Source organism: Ambystoma mexicanum, chromosome 7q (assembly GCF_040938575.1).
Source record: "Ambystoma mexicanum isolate Mex_15411 chromosome 7q, UKY_AmexF1_1, whole genome shotgun sequence".
NCBI lineage: Eukaryota > Metazoa > Chordata > Amphibia > Caudata > Ambystomatidae > Ambystoma > Ambystoma mexicanum.
In genome coordinates this window covers 299,139,770-299,153,340 of record NC_090941.1, presented here as the reverse complement: position 1 = coordinate 299,153,340, position 13,571 = coordinate 299,139,770, and the positions used below count along the sequence as shown (strand labels likewise).

Below are 13,571 nucleotides of genomic sequence, written 5' to 3'. Positions count from 1 at the left end.
TAATGCTTCTCACTGAGCCTTACACCAAGAGCATGCCATAAAGAGCGATTTTGGCCTATGTTTCAGGGAATTACACAGGCCCCCAGGCAGAGGCGTTGCTAGAGGGCGGTGGCTAAGGGAGCTACAGACCCTGGTCTTTTGGTTGTAGTCCCGGATAGAATCTCAGGAGCAACAAGCAAAAGGCTAGCTAGCCCCCAGTCCCAACAGTTCTGACATCAGCCTAGCCCCGGGTCTTTTCCAGACATAGTAACACCCCTGCCCCCAGGGCCAATATTGAGGAACCAGTAAGCACCCTGTGCCAACAAGGAGTTGTCATTTTCGAGTTGTACACCTCTGTAAAGCTGTCCGTTGCTTCTCGAAGCTAGATATACACTCAATAAATACAATAATAAAATGAGTGTATTTAGGATTGAAGGTTTCCAAAATCTAGAATCAAAAAAGGAAATACTCAACCGAATTGGCACATCAAAGCGGACCTTCACAAAAAGGAAGCAATAGAAAAGTAACTGGCTGCCGAAACAAACTTACAGCCTAGGGTGGGTCGGGGCTTTTTAAGGAATAAGAACACGTCAGCTTCACTCATCTGTGCTAAATCGCTCGTATGAGATGCTTTACTCAATAGACCCTGTTACCTATTTTTGAGGAAAAACAGTACCGCCTGATTTTTGATACAAGAAGGAGCATTCTCCAATGAGTGTGGTGCACTCTCTTGGTGTCCATGCAACTCTAAATCCTAGAGCCGCGGAGAAACAACATGCTCCATAGAAAGAGAAGTAGTATTCCTTCTTTTGAGGGAGTTTGCCTGGCCTTGCCTGACCAATAGACTGATTTTGCTCCTACACGTGGAGATTTGGCAGTAGCACAGGAAGCAAAGCAAATGGGTCTTGTTATAGGATGCATCAAGGTCATTGAAACGCTAGCTTATTTTATGAGTTCATTATGAAATGTGTTTTTTATTATTAAATGCATGTTTTAAACGTTGCGTGCAAAAAAGGAGCCATGGGAAGAAAACGGTTAAAACATGTAGGTTTCAGTAATTTCCTGTGATGTTATTGTGGGTAGGCACACCGCATGTCCTCTGATGCCATGTAATGACCCAATCAATGTTTGGCCTATTCCTTGATTAGTCGGTTTCTTCCTCCAGCCGCTGCAGCAAACAGCCCCAATAAACACATTCTGTTGGATTTTAAGGCCCCGAAATATATGTGTGGGAGGAGCTAACGATACAACAAACATGTTTGGGTGGCTGTGGCCTGCTGTTTCACAACTGATGAGAAATAAGGTTAATCATCATGGGTGTGCGGTAATTTATTTTAATAAACAACGCCTGGTAGGATAAATGCCTCAGTGCCGCTTCTGCATTCATCGCACCCACTTATTTATTGTCCTGCCAACTACTGCACACCGCCCATCAGGCCAGCCCTGGGCTCGAAAGGCATGCACCTATTCCGATTAAAATTTTAAAATAAAATATTGTATTAATTTCTCCTTTCAACAAGCAATGACATACCATGTATGTTGTCATATTACATATAGGGTTATGTGCAGTGTTTGCGTCACTCAGGTAATCATGCACCATTATATAGCATAGAATGATATATCGTGTCCCCATTGCTTCACATCAAACTGTCATTATCTCCCAGACAGGCCATTATTTATGACTCGCGCAAGTCAAACACATATTTAATTGGCTGAGCGCAAGCAGGTGCCATGGCAGGCGCACATAACTGAAGGTAGAGGGAGTGGGTATGATAGGCTGGTGTGTCTCCCTAATCCTCTTGACTGGGCCATACGTTAAGAGCCTGTCATAAACAGGGATTAGGTTTCTGGGTTGCAGGGAATTACACGGCTAATATGCGGGAACCAGAACCTGCAAGCACCATGTGCCAACAAGGAGTTGCAATTCCAGTGTTCTGTTCCTGAGGATGCGCGTGGCGTTATTGTAACGCCCCGCAATCTTCCACGTCCTGGAGATTGGGTAGCGCGCACGGACTCGTGGACGGGAAGGCGGCAGGTGAGCAGGGATGCACTAGCCCCCCTGCTCCTGGTAAAGGCAGCAGCAGAGCCGCCTCTTTTGTTCGTCCTGTTTTGCATGGTGGGAAGGGAGCAGCCCATATCTTTCGTCACTGGCAGGAGGCGCAAGACTGGAACACGGAGTCTCGGTGGAAAGAGCCAATCTGAGCCCGAAGCTGCGGCTGAACCAAGTCACACCACGCCGACGGGAGGCGAGGGTCCGCGGGGGGCGGCGGCGGCTGCGGCTGCTGCTGGGAGCCCGGCTGGAGGAGGCGCTGCCGCGGACTGGCCGGCCGCTAGAGGTGGAGGGGGCGCAGCCTCAGCCCCCGCCCGTCTCCTGCGGCGCATGGCGGAGGTGAGGGGCAGCAGCCCCGGGATGGCGCCCGGGAGCGCCGAGCTGGAGGTGAAGAAGCTGCAGGAGCTGGTGCGGCGGCTGGAGCGGCAGAACGAGCAGCTCAGGCGGAACTGCAGCGCGGCCGGCGGGGGCAGCCCGCAGTCGTCCGCCCAGCACATCCCTCCGCAGCACCACCACCACCGTGCCGCTCTGCACCAGTCGGCCCCCGCCTCTCCCTCCGCTCCCGGCTACAGGGCGCCCGCACCCGGCCACTGCGTGATGCCCAGCCCGTTGCCCACATTGCTGTGCACGACTGGCGGCCTCCTGTACCAGCCCGAGCCGTACGCCTACTTCCAGCAGCAGCTCTCGGCGGCGGGAGCGCACCCAGCAGCAGGTGCATCAGGCGGGGAACCATCCGCAGCTTCCGCCGCCGCCGCCTCCTCCTCCCTGCTGGACCAGGTGGAGCTCTTGGACCTGGAGGATGCTGATGTCTGTGGAGAGGAGGAAACCTGGTAATAGCAATGTTTTTGGGCCCCATCCCTTGTTGCGCTTTGCGCAGATTTAGCAAACGTCACTCCTTTAGAATGGATACTCTGTGTATGGTTTGATCAGCTCTGGACTTAATGTTTGCCACATTTTAGCTCCTTGAGCTGTTTATTAAGGACCAATCTGCATTGCCACTCGTATGCACTTTTTTGCTTTACATTCCTATCCGCCTTCTTATTTTCACACAAGTAGTTTTAATCAAGGTGCTTAGTTCTATGGTGGAAATTGCCTTTGGGGTGTGGATTAACCCCCCCCTGCGTTTGCCTTTCAAATGGCATAGTCCATACAAGCCGCCAACTTCCAAAGTTGTCAGGTGCGCACGCTGCTTCCTCGCGACGCCCCGCATAGCTTCCGCCACGTGAAGCAAGTGCTTGGCGCTGCGCGTGATGCACCTATTTAGCGCGTGAGCTCGAGGCCCTGCTGAATGCCACTGGAAAGGTTTCCCCGAGCTGGGGGAGTTTCTGTCTCTGCCGCTGCGCCCGTGCCCTGACTACAGATGCGGCGCCTTCCTGTGTGTAGTGAAGGTCTAATGCAGCCTATCCCAGTCAATAGGATTGCGCGCCGCCCCGCCCCGCCCCCTCCACACGCTTCCCGTTCAGCCCCGGCATTAGTCCTTTGATCCGGCTGTGAGCAGATGCTAATCTGTTTTTATTTTTGCATTGGCCGTAATCTGCTATTTATTTATTTAGTTGTGATAATTCCACACCAGACCACGTGAACGTATTACCTCAATTTCCAGCCTCCCGCTGCATTTCCGTTCTCGATTCCCCGTGTTTATTCTGCTTGAATGATTTTTCCAGGGGATTTGGCACGTGCTGCTTTTTCCAGGTCTAGCTGTCAGTGACCCGGGAGTTAAAGGTCGACAAGTTATTTGGCATTGTTTTGCCAAAAGAATGGGTGTTTTGAATTAGTTACCTTATTTTAGGAACGTCCCACCTCAACGCGGTTTATATGGCCAATGGCAGACACTTGCCCGTGTTTTTATGAAAATATGTGTACTCCTGTGGAGGGTCATCAGTTGGAATTCCCTTAGCTCGTAAAATGTCATCGCGGAAATATCCAGGCCAAGGCCAGTGTCTTTAATCAAGCAATGTGATTTTCCCTGTTTCCTTCAATGTCTCCTCTTGGAACGTTTCTAACGTGCTTTGAAGCAGCTGTATGGCAATATAAACCCTGCTCAAACAACTGATGGGGCAGGCATAAGTCTCCCATAATAAGGAGTATGGAAGAGGAGCATGCAGGCTGTGCTCGGGTATTGTCTTCGACACTTTCCTCTTCCATGCAAACGTTCTTTGATCCGACAAGTGGTTTCAGGCAGTACCTCCATTGACTCCCTCCAGATTTTGAATTTTGTGGCATATGGATCATGTGAGAATCGGGTGTTTTTTGTGTTTCCACTCCATTGGACCAGCTCAACCATGCTGATGTTTCTTGCAAATGTTTAAAATATTTAGGTACGTGTTCAAAGCACAGCCTAATAACACGAGCTAAAGGGTTTGGGCGTTGCCAATAAGTGTACCTGACGAAAGACTTGGTCCTGAAACATGCTGTGAAAGGGGAGACTTTGATTTAACCTACACAATTTTCTGTGAAATGTTTTAACATCTAAACTAGATACCCACTTTAAACGAATCTGAATTTGTCTAATATGAGTGTTTTGATTTATATGTATACATGACTCCATACTTTATTTCAGCAATTTGCCATAAAAGTACACACAAGTTCTCGTACATTACCACATTTATAACAAAATCATACACATCGTTTAACAAAAAAAATCCTTCTAAAGAGATCAAATAGTCCCTGCGACAGAATCCTTGAATATAGGCTTGGCTCCTCTTTTCAGGGCTCAGAAAAATGCATAAGCAATGAGACATTTTTACAAATAAAGAACTTCAACCTTTCTGGCTTTTGTGTAGACATGGAAAAGGTATTACGAACTGTTCATTCATGGTAGCAGCTCGAAAATGGTGTACAGACCGACGAAACTGACTTTGCCATTGCTTGCTTTTAACAGGACTTCAACGACGGATATACATACTGCTCGATTAGATTAAGGCAGACCTAGTTACGATATTTATATTCCACCAGTAGTGCATTTACACCACTAATTAAACCATTTTTTTAGAAGACTGCTTTGATGATGATAATAATAATAATTTAGCATTTATATAGCGTTACGAACCCTAAGGCATCTAAGCACTGCTTATTATTATCCACTGTGCTCATTTATGGACCTCAGAAGTATGAAAGGCTGAGTTTGGCCCTGCTGGGATTCGAACCTGCATGAGCAGGCTCTGCACAGATGTCAAAGCGTTGATAAAACCCTGGCATGCCCTTTGTGTGCAACGTTTGATTTTAAGGCTTGATAAAGGTAGCTCAAAGAGATCCCAGGAGGGTGTGTTTTGGGCAGGGAGTGGGTCGGAATGGCAATTGGGATCAGCATGGCCATGTGCAGTCAATGGGTGAGCAAATAACTAAACAACCCCAACAAGCATTCTCCCACCTCATATGCCATCTCTCTAGTAGTATTCAAATGCATTAGTTTCCGCTTATAGCAGCCAAAACTAAAAATGAGCTACTAGCTAAAAGCCTGAAGTACAATACAGCACTCGGGGAAAGTGTATATTGCACAGTTGGCAACCAACCATGAACATCTCTAAAGTGCTTTAATGTATATGAGAGGTAGGCCTTAACCCCATGGTTTAATTGCAGTTTTACTTAGCTATATATAATACCCGAAAATCGGATCAATCTAGTGGCAGTATTATACTGAGGTGGCAGCATAAGATCAGATCTTCTTTTCCATGCCCTGCTTAAGTAGGTAGCCAGGGCAAAAGCCACCCACGCCGAGTGGAGGTCTATAATGCCTTCTGCCACTTTCTCTTAAAATAGTCCATAAAAAACTCTTCCCGATGTCTGAGTAAATGGAGCAGAAGATGATGAAGTGCACTAAAGTCTCTACTGACCAAAGACACAGCATGGGTTTGCTCCCTCTTTCCATCTGGATGTCCGTACTGCCAACCGGGCATTAAGCCTGGCTCTAGTTGGAACATTCCTATGTTGTAAAATACTCACAAAAGTGCCCAGGAACTATCATCTGACTTGAGATCTGGTAGCCCATTTCTTCTTCCCTAATGTTGGCAAATAACTGAACAATCTTGAGCTTTGTAGTCTGCTTTGGTAGCTTAAAGTTGATTATTCTCAAAATGGGCTCCGAAGCCCAGCCTGTACGAAAAGGACCGGACCTAGCCAACCAGCCAACTTTTCTTCAGCTTGTGAATGATGGTAAATTAGTAATCTGGATCTGCTAGGTATATTAAGGTGGTCTCCAAATGGATCGTATAGACTTGAGGTGGACTGGAAATCTGCTCAGAAATTGATTTTCTGCTTTCTGTAGGCAGTCTAAATTCCCCTATGCCCAGATTTCAGTATGCAGTAATAAAATCGCAGCAAAAATGTCGCCTTTACAAAAAATCGTGCCAAAAAGGCTGTGGTTTGACCTGGTAAAGGTGTACCCCATTATACCATTTAAGGGAATCGGGGGTGTCCCCCCCCCCCCTCCCTCCACTCACTTTAAATGGTATAATGGTTCTGGGAGTTGCAGGGTTGTCCCCTGCATCCTTTACATGGATTGCGGCTACAAAACCACAGCCTTTTTGCAGCGATATTTATTTATTTGTTTTAATTTTTATTTAACACATGGAACCCAGATTTAGTTCCCACGCATCCCTGTTGGCATGGCTTTGCCTCCAGATGTTGCCAAAATATGATATGGTAACCGGGTGGTGCTGGAAGACTTTGACAAATCTGAACATGCCACCTGACACCTGCCTTATTTTGACTGCTGATTTGCCAATTTGGTTATCCCACATGAGTTTGGTGTTAAATCTGAGACCCAGATAGTCAAAGTTGTCACAAACCCCCAATCGGTGCCCATTCATACATATCCTGGGGTTAGTCTTTCTTTTTGCTTGAATCACCCATTCGACATAAATTTGGTTCATTATACGGATGCTGCTAGCAGACATGTAACTGTCAACCAGCAGCTGACGGGATTTTGGCGTGTTTTCCAGGAGCATCGCATCATCTATGTAGCTTAAAACTAGCAGCCTCCTACTACCACACCTTGGGACATCCGCATTCATGGCTAGCAAACCCGCTTCCAATGAGTTGGTATATACATTGAGGAGGAAGGGAGCCGCTGCACCCATTTCCCACTCTGATTCAATTGCTTAGTTCACTGCTGGTGCCGAAACTTAACTTGCACCCTCGATTCATTGTGAAGAGTCTTAATCCTCAACAGAAGGGGTCGGGGAACACCCATATTGCCCATCGTTCTCTATAGTCTGTTCCTGTCTACGTGATCAGAAGCAAAGCTCAGTTCCATGAAGGCCACATAGACCGGAGAGCCCTGAATGTTAAGCCATGGAAGATGGTCCCTAACACTGGCCAAAAGGCAAGCTGGGTATTGGACAAACGTTGAATAGAAGTGTATTTTATAATGTGCAAGAAGTTCAAATTAAAAAAAGAAGACCAACAGCATAATAATGATAATTGGAGATACATTTGCATTCTTACACCAGTATGAGACTAGGGTTGATTTCACAAATCCAAAGCACTAGTGGGGAAATTAACAAATAAGTTACACCAAGTAACCCTGACCTGCAGTTGTCTTGTGAATAGCATAGTGCTCGCTAGTGGGGTAAGTCGGAGCTACTCGGTGTAATTTGTTTGTGATTGACCCGTAGATTTGTAAGGTTTTCAAAGGAAAATCCCCTCTTAAGTTAAAGAGCCAGTGGCCACCCTTTTACCAGTGATTCAAACAATTGCTTTACTTGATGGCAAAAATTCCATTAAAATGAATGTATAATTGAAATTCTTCTGTTTTGCAGAAGATTGATCGGAATTTCTTTGAACATAGTGTGAGTTTTCATGATGACTAAGAGAAACCAATTTGGAAGTCATTTTAAAGCATTGGCCATTCGACTATTTGCAAATTAAAGATCCCACTTCTTATTTGCTTGAAACCCAGGGAGCGCTTTGTTTTACAGACGATGGGCATGATTCATGTTATAATGGAGCACCCCAAACCAGATGATGTCCTAACAATTTGCTCATTTGTTAGTTTACTTTTTTGAGGGCTGGACACGTAGCGTGATTACATGTTTGAGTTCGCTTCAGACTGTTATGTTGTTGAGACCACTGCCCCATTTTCTTTTGGACTAGCATTGGACCACCTTGAGAGAGCCATTATTGCCTCTAGGATAGATTCATGTAATGCTTTATATGCAGAAGCACCCAACTACATGGTTTGGCGGCTTCAGGCACGCCACACCACGTCAGTACATATTTTACAGGAACTTCCAGAAGGGTGCACTTCCCCCCCCAATTTAGCGACTTCATTGGCTCCCGCTTAATGCTGGAATCATTGTTCAAAAGTCTTATTATTGCATAAGAGCCTTTTTATGGCAATGTACCATTGTGTTTGAAACTACGTTTTTTAGAATGCACCTCTGGGTGGCTCAGGAGAACTATTGACAAATTACAGATGTTTGCACTGGACTCTCACAAGAGCAACCAAGCTTTTTGTGACCTTGACTGTTGGAACTGCACAATATTGAAGACTTCTTCCAGTCTAGGAAGAAGATCTAGACCTTGTTCTAGGTTCATGAGCTTCACTTTTTGCTCTTCTGGGTGGGTTTATTGGAATACTCTTTACAAGTCTATGTGGTCCTAGCACGAATCGATCACCAAATCGAATTGTAGCAGGAACTGGCATGGCCTTCCCTCTGTCTAGACACACAAATAGGCTGCGCTTCCATTCTGAATAAAACTGATAATCGCAGTACTTTGGATCTGAAAGCTTTTCAACAGTGTCCTTTTAAACGTAGGTTCCCCCCCTCTGTTTTACTTTTCTCTCTTGTGATCTTTATTTCCGTTTCCCTCTTCCCTAGGGGCAATTCCTTTCTTTCCTCGTGCATTAAAGTTGAGACTTTTTCCTTACTTGATATCCAATCTTTTCCTCTGCTTGGCCAAGTAGGTGTGTTTCATTATTGATTCTCACTCTTTTACCAACATTTGATAATTACTGGGACGCGTGTGAGTGTTCCAGTAATGAGGATCAATCTCATGAGGTATTTCCCATACTTGATCCTTACTGGGACCAATATGAATGTTCCACTCACTATTTTTGGTTCCCCACCCAGGTCTCCTGCTCTGTTATCTTTCTGCTTCAGGGATTGCGTCACAGGCTGCATTGGGCCTACAGTGGATGTCTGGTCCACTTGCCGTTTCCTCCATGATGCCTTCAAGTACGTGGCCTATGTGTTGTTTAGGGACTTAGTACACCTAGCTTCCGTCACGCCACCACTTGCCACTGTTTGGACCTTCTTTCAGTCCTTATGGCTTCTCCGATCTCACCTCGCGTTGTCCTGACCGTAAGATACCTGCCTTTGCACGCCAGGTTCCTCTCTGAACCGGAAGCCGTGCGTTGCCACCTCCTTCAGCTCTGCTCTGACAGCACATTTGGATTTCCTGTGCTTCTCTCACTCACAGTTCGCCTTCTCGAACTTCTCATGTGGACGTGGGACCTACTTGGCAGAGCGTCACATTCCCTCTTCTCTGTCCTGCTCGAACTCTGTTTTACTAGAGCGGTTTTCTTTTATTCAATACTGCATAGGTATTCCTTTTCAGATTTACTCCAGGCTTCTACATGACAGTAACAAATCTCAGCCTGTTCTTCATGTTTTCTCTGGTAGGTGTTAGTGATGTCAGGTTATAGGTGGGTTGGTTCAGGAGTTCCTCATCGGAGCATGAGTCCTTGTCCCCATGGAGGGAGTCTCTCCCAGTGAGGTCCCGCTTGTCTCTCCCCCTTAGGAGGGTATTGCCTAGTGGGCTCACCCCCCCTAGCCTCGCAGGAAAAGGCTCCCCCCTGGGGAGAAGTGACTGAATCCCACAATTCATCACACAGCCTTTAATTAATCTATATATCAATATGCATATTGTCTACTAACATCCAAATGGAACTAGTTAACTGTAAAATCATGACAGTAAGAGTGGGGAAATGGGTAGTGCAGGAGTGGTTGCAAGAGGAACTTCTATAGTTTAGTAGTTGAGGTACCATAGACTTTGTGGTCAGATCTTGTCTCACTTGCCGCGCCACAAACTCCCATACGGGAAAGCGTGCTATGAGGACTTAGAGGTAGAATTTGAACAGTATCAGATGCAACTCTCCAAGTCATATGAACCAGAGCTACACCGTAAATCTCAAACCGCGGGTACACATTTTTAAAAATGAACTACAAATCCTCCTTGATCCATAATAAATTGACGAGGTGAAGGAACATACTCCTACCCAGTTTTGGCTGATGATTAATTATTGGAGGGGCGTAAACATTTCCGATGGCAGTGATGCATTTAACACCAATCTTTCTGTGAAAAATTGGCTGAAATACAGCAGTTTTGTTGGCTAACGCATGAAGAAATCTAATAGATTCAGTCACCCAACAGTGCACAGGAGCATTTTCCAATGCATTTTCAGAAAGCCTTTTGCCACAATGTATGCCAGCATTCTGCCAGTGTAAAAATACATTTGAATGTTGGTTGGATGAGGCAGTATTTTACATTACAGCATACTTCTGTTTCCTTTGCTCGTAATGCCAGTAGAAATGTCATGCCACTTTAAGAAACCATGTTCTTACATGTTCGGGTCATTTTAATATGAAGCTGGGCCACTGGGTAATAGGACTGTTGCTTTGCGTCACACAACTAATATTGCACCTCCAAACCAGTGGAGGCATCACAATTCAAGCTTGTCGTAAATGGCTTGAATACCTAGAGTATACCCACACCTTAGAGAAATTGGTCAATGGGTGCGCCAAGCTGACAAATCAGTAATTCTAGTTCGGTTAGATGGTTTTTATTTTCCATTGAGTAATTTTTATGAATTTCTGAAGTCTTAGAACAGTATGGTCTCAGCAAACAAACCATAGTTAGATTATTGCGCCCTTATAGGTTTGACATACGTTTCGGACTGTTATGTGTGAAAAGCCTACAATTTTAATACATATTGCTAACATTAGAGCCAACATGTGGCCTCTTTATTCTAGTTTAAAATAGAACAGTCTAACCACATTGGTTGGGATGTTCTACTAGCAATAATGCCCCCTCCTTTACCAGGTGCTAATGTCCCTTGACCCTTTGTAAAAATCCCTCCCTCCCTCAGGCTTTTAACTTGTACACTTGCCATCTAGTAATGCTCTCAACACTGTGGCATTATTTCTCAAGTATGGTGCCTACCTAATGGGTGGTGGGTCACCTCCTCATTGCCCATTATGGATGAGTATTCACTGTTCCTATCCAATCTTTGTCAGATGTTAAAATTAGCAGTGAGTATAGGAACCAAATAACACCAATCAAATTGCATTCTTAATCTCAGGAATGTTGTTGAGTTGACAGCTAGAGCATCGTCTTACATATTAACATTCAATACGCCAATCCTCAGATGTTGCTGCCATGATGTCATTACGCCGTGTGAGCAGGATGACTCACCACAGAAGCATGTTCTTGGCGACATCACAGCACTGTGTGGACTAATTCTCACAATCTTTGAGGCCTTTAGTTGGACAACCTAGCCTAAAAACGAAAGAAAACAAGATTGATTGACCTCTCACAAACAATAATGCTGATGATCTATAACATTAAAACCTGAAGCAGGGTGCAAAAAAAATGCATGCTGCTAGCCAGCCATAAAAAAGTCACCTGTCATCTCACGTCTATGCATACACCATTTCTTACTTGGCTGCACATTTTGCACCCTGAGCGAGGAACAACTTAATGAAAATAATCAAAATAATACTCACCTAAAAATTGAGAGAACCACATTAGCACCCAGAGTAGAACATTGGATTCCTCTGGGCCAATCTGGAATGAGACAGCGTGGGCAATATTCGCTGGTATAGCTAAGATCCAGGGTTGTATACGAATTGATCGTTTTACAACTGCTCGAATGACAATTGACCTTTTCACAATTGACCAAATTGTGAAGGTCAATTGTACCATATATGTGGGGGGAATCCCCCACAACCCCCCCACCCAACGCCAAACCCCCCAAAACCCATATATATATATATATATATATATATATATATATATATATATATATATATTTCGGTCAATTGTTCATTCGAACAATTGTAAACGACCAATTTGGGTAATATCAAGATCCAGATGGCACAGAGGAATCCATTTTTGCCTCTAGGACCCTAAATCAGAACACCCGTCGCCTACCTGTGCCTGCTCTGCACCTCTCCTCATGCTGCCACTTCCTCTTCATCTTCCTTCTGCTCTTCTGGCTGGCCCGTGGCTCAGACTCCCATCGGCAACATGGAGGATGGACTTCCCCTGTGCGGTTGGCAAGTGGCTGTGGCTAGGTGGCCATTCAGAAATGATTTGTTTATTTTCTTTTACCTCAAAACATACCCCTGCTTGGCGGCGGGCCGCTAATAACTTTATTTCTCCCTCCAGCTGGGCAACTCAAATTGAGCATAAATCTCCTCCATTCACTTTGATGACTTGTTGAGCAGAAGCAGTAAGGAAAGTGGAAATATGCTTCATAGGAATGAGAACATCTTAGAGTTGGGCACATTTCCATCTACTTTCTTCAAAGGGTTCCATGTGATTTTCGCGACGAAAATTACTTCTAAGTGATTACTTGGAAAATGTACTATGATTCTGATTATTTTATTTTTTACAAAAATGTATTGGGGGCTGCGGGGGCATGACCCCTTTCCTTTAACACACAACTACTTGCATATTTGGAAGCCATTTCGAAGTAATCACTTCATAGTAATTACCGTCATTGAAATCGCGGGATACGCTTCAAAGAACCACCTATGTGAACTTGGAAATGCAAATACAATCAGAGTCCAATGACCCCAAACAAAATGGCTAGACTCCCTTGTTAAAGCTGGCTGAACTATGTGAGAAACCAAAGGGTGTCTCACTGACTAGTCCCTTAGGATCTGCCATCCAGGTGGCCGGGGCACAGCCATCGCTATTGGATCCAGACCCTGGGGGTGGACCAGTGTGGGAGGATAACCTAGATCGAGGGTGGGGCGGTCCGTGGGGAGTGGGAGTGAGGCACCCGGAGGAGAGACACAGTATCCCTACACTAATTTCCCTGTAGAACACCCTCATTCTCTATACTATTTAGGAACCTTATTCCCCCTCCCCCTTTCCTACACGCACTCTGCTGTACAGACAAATTGCTTCAGGGAAAGACCGACTCGCACACAATCAGTCCGTTTGACAAGTCCCATTATCAGGTTAGGCAGAGTCAGGCACTTAAATCTTGATAACTCACACCTGAATCCTCTTCCCTTTTCCTGCTGAGATAAAAGGTGGAGGCAAGGCACAGAAGGCGAGGAAGGTGTCAAGAACCAGCAAAGTGGCAGGAGAACAGATCCCGCGAAATTGGAATGACCATGGAAGAAGAGCAGAGGCGGCCAAGAGGCGAGAGAAAGGCAGTGGCCCGGCCAGCTGCAGAGTGAAGGTCGCGCAGACTTTTCAAAGGAAACCACCCCACTAATGCACAAGGTTAAGGTGTGCAGTCCTTCGGGTGAACGACTGAGTTGGGAGGAGGTGAGCCGTGCTGTGCCGATAGCCTTGGGTCAAG

The 13,571-nt window shown here is 45.5% G+C and overlaps 1 protein-coding gene across 2 annotated transcripts in view; it reads left to right on the top strand.

Moving 5' to 3' along the window:
• The first annotated feature begins 1,987 nt into the window (after positions 1-1,987).
• The window catches only part of SLAIN1 (SLAIN motif family member 1), a 247,731-nt gene continuing 236,147 nt past the window's right edge, over positions 1,988-13,571 (top strand). For both annotated transcript variants that reach the window (XM_069639657.1, XM_069639658.1), the window contains exon 1: positions 1,988-2,859. In XM_069639657.1, the coding sequence (XP_069495758.1) occupies positions 2,093-2,859 (767 nt within the window). In that variant the 5' untranslated portion in view covers positions 1,988-2,092. The remainder of the gene's footprint in view (positions 2,860-13,571) is intronic.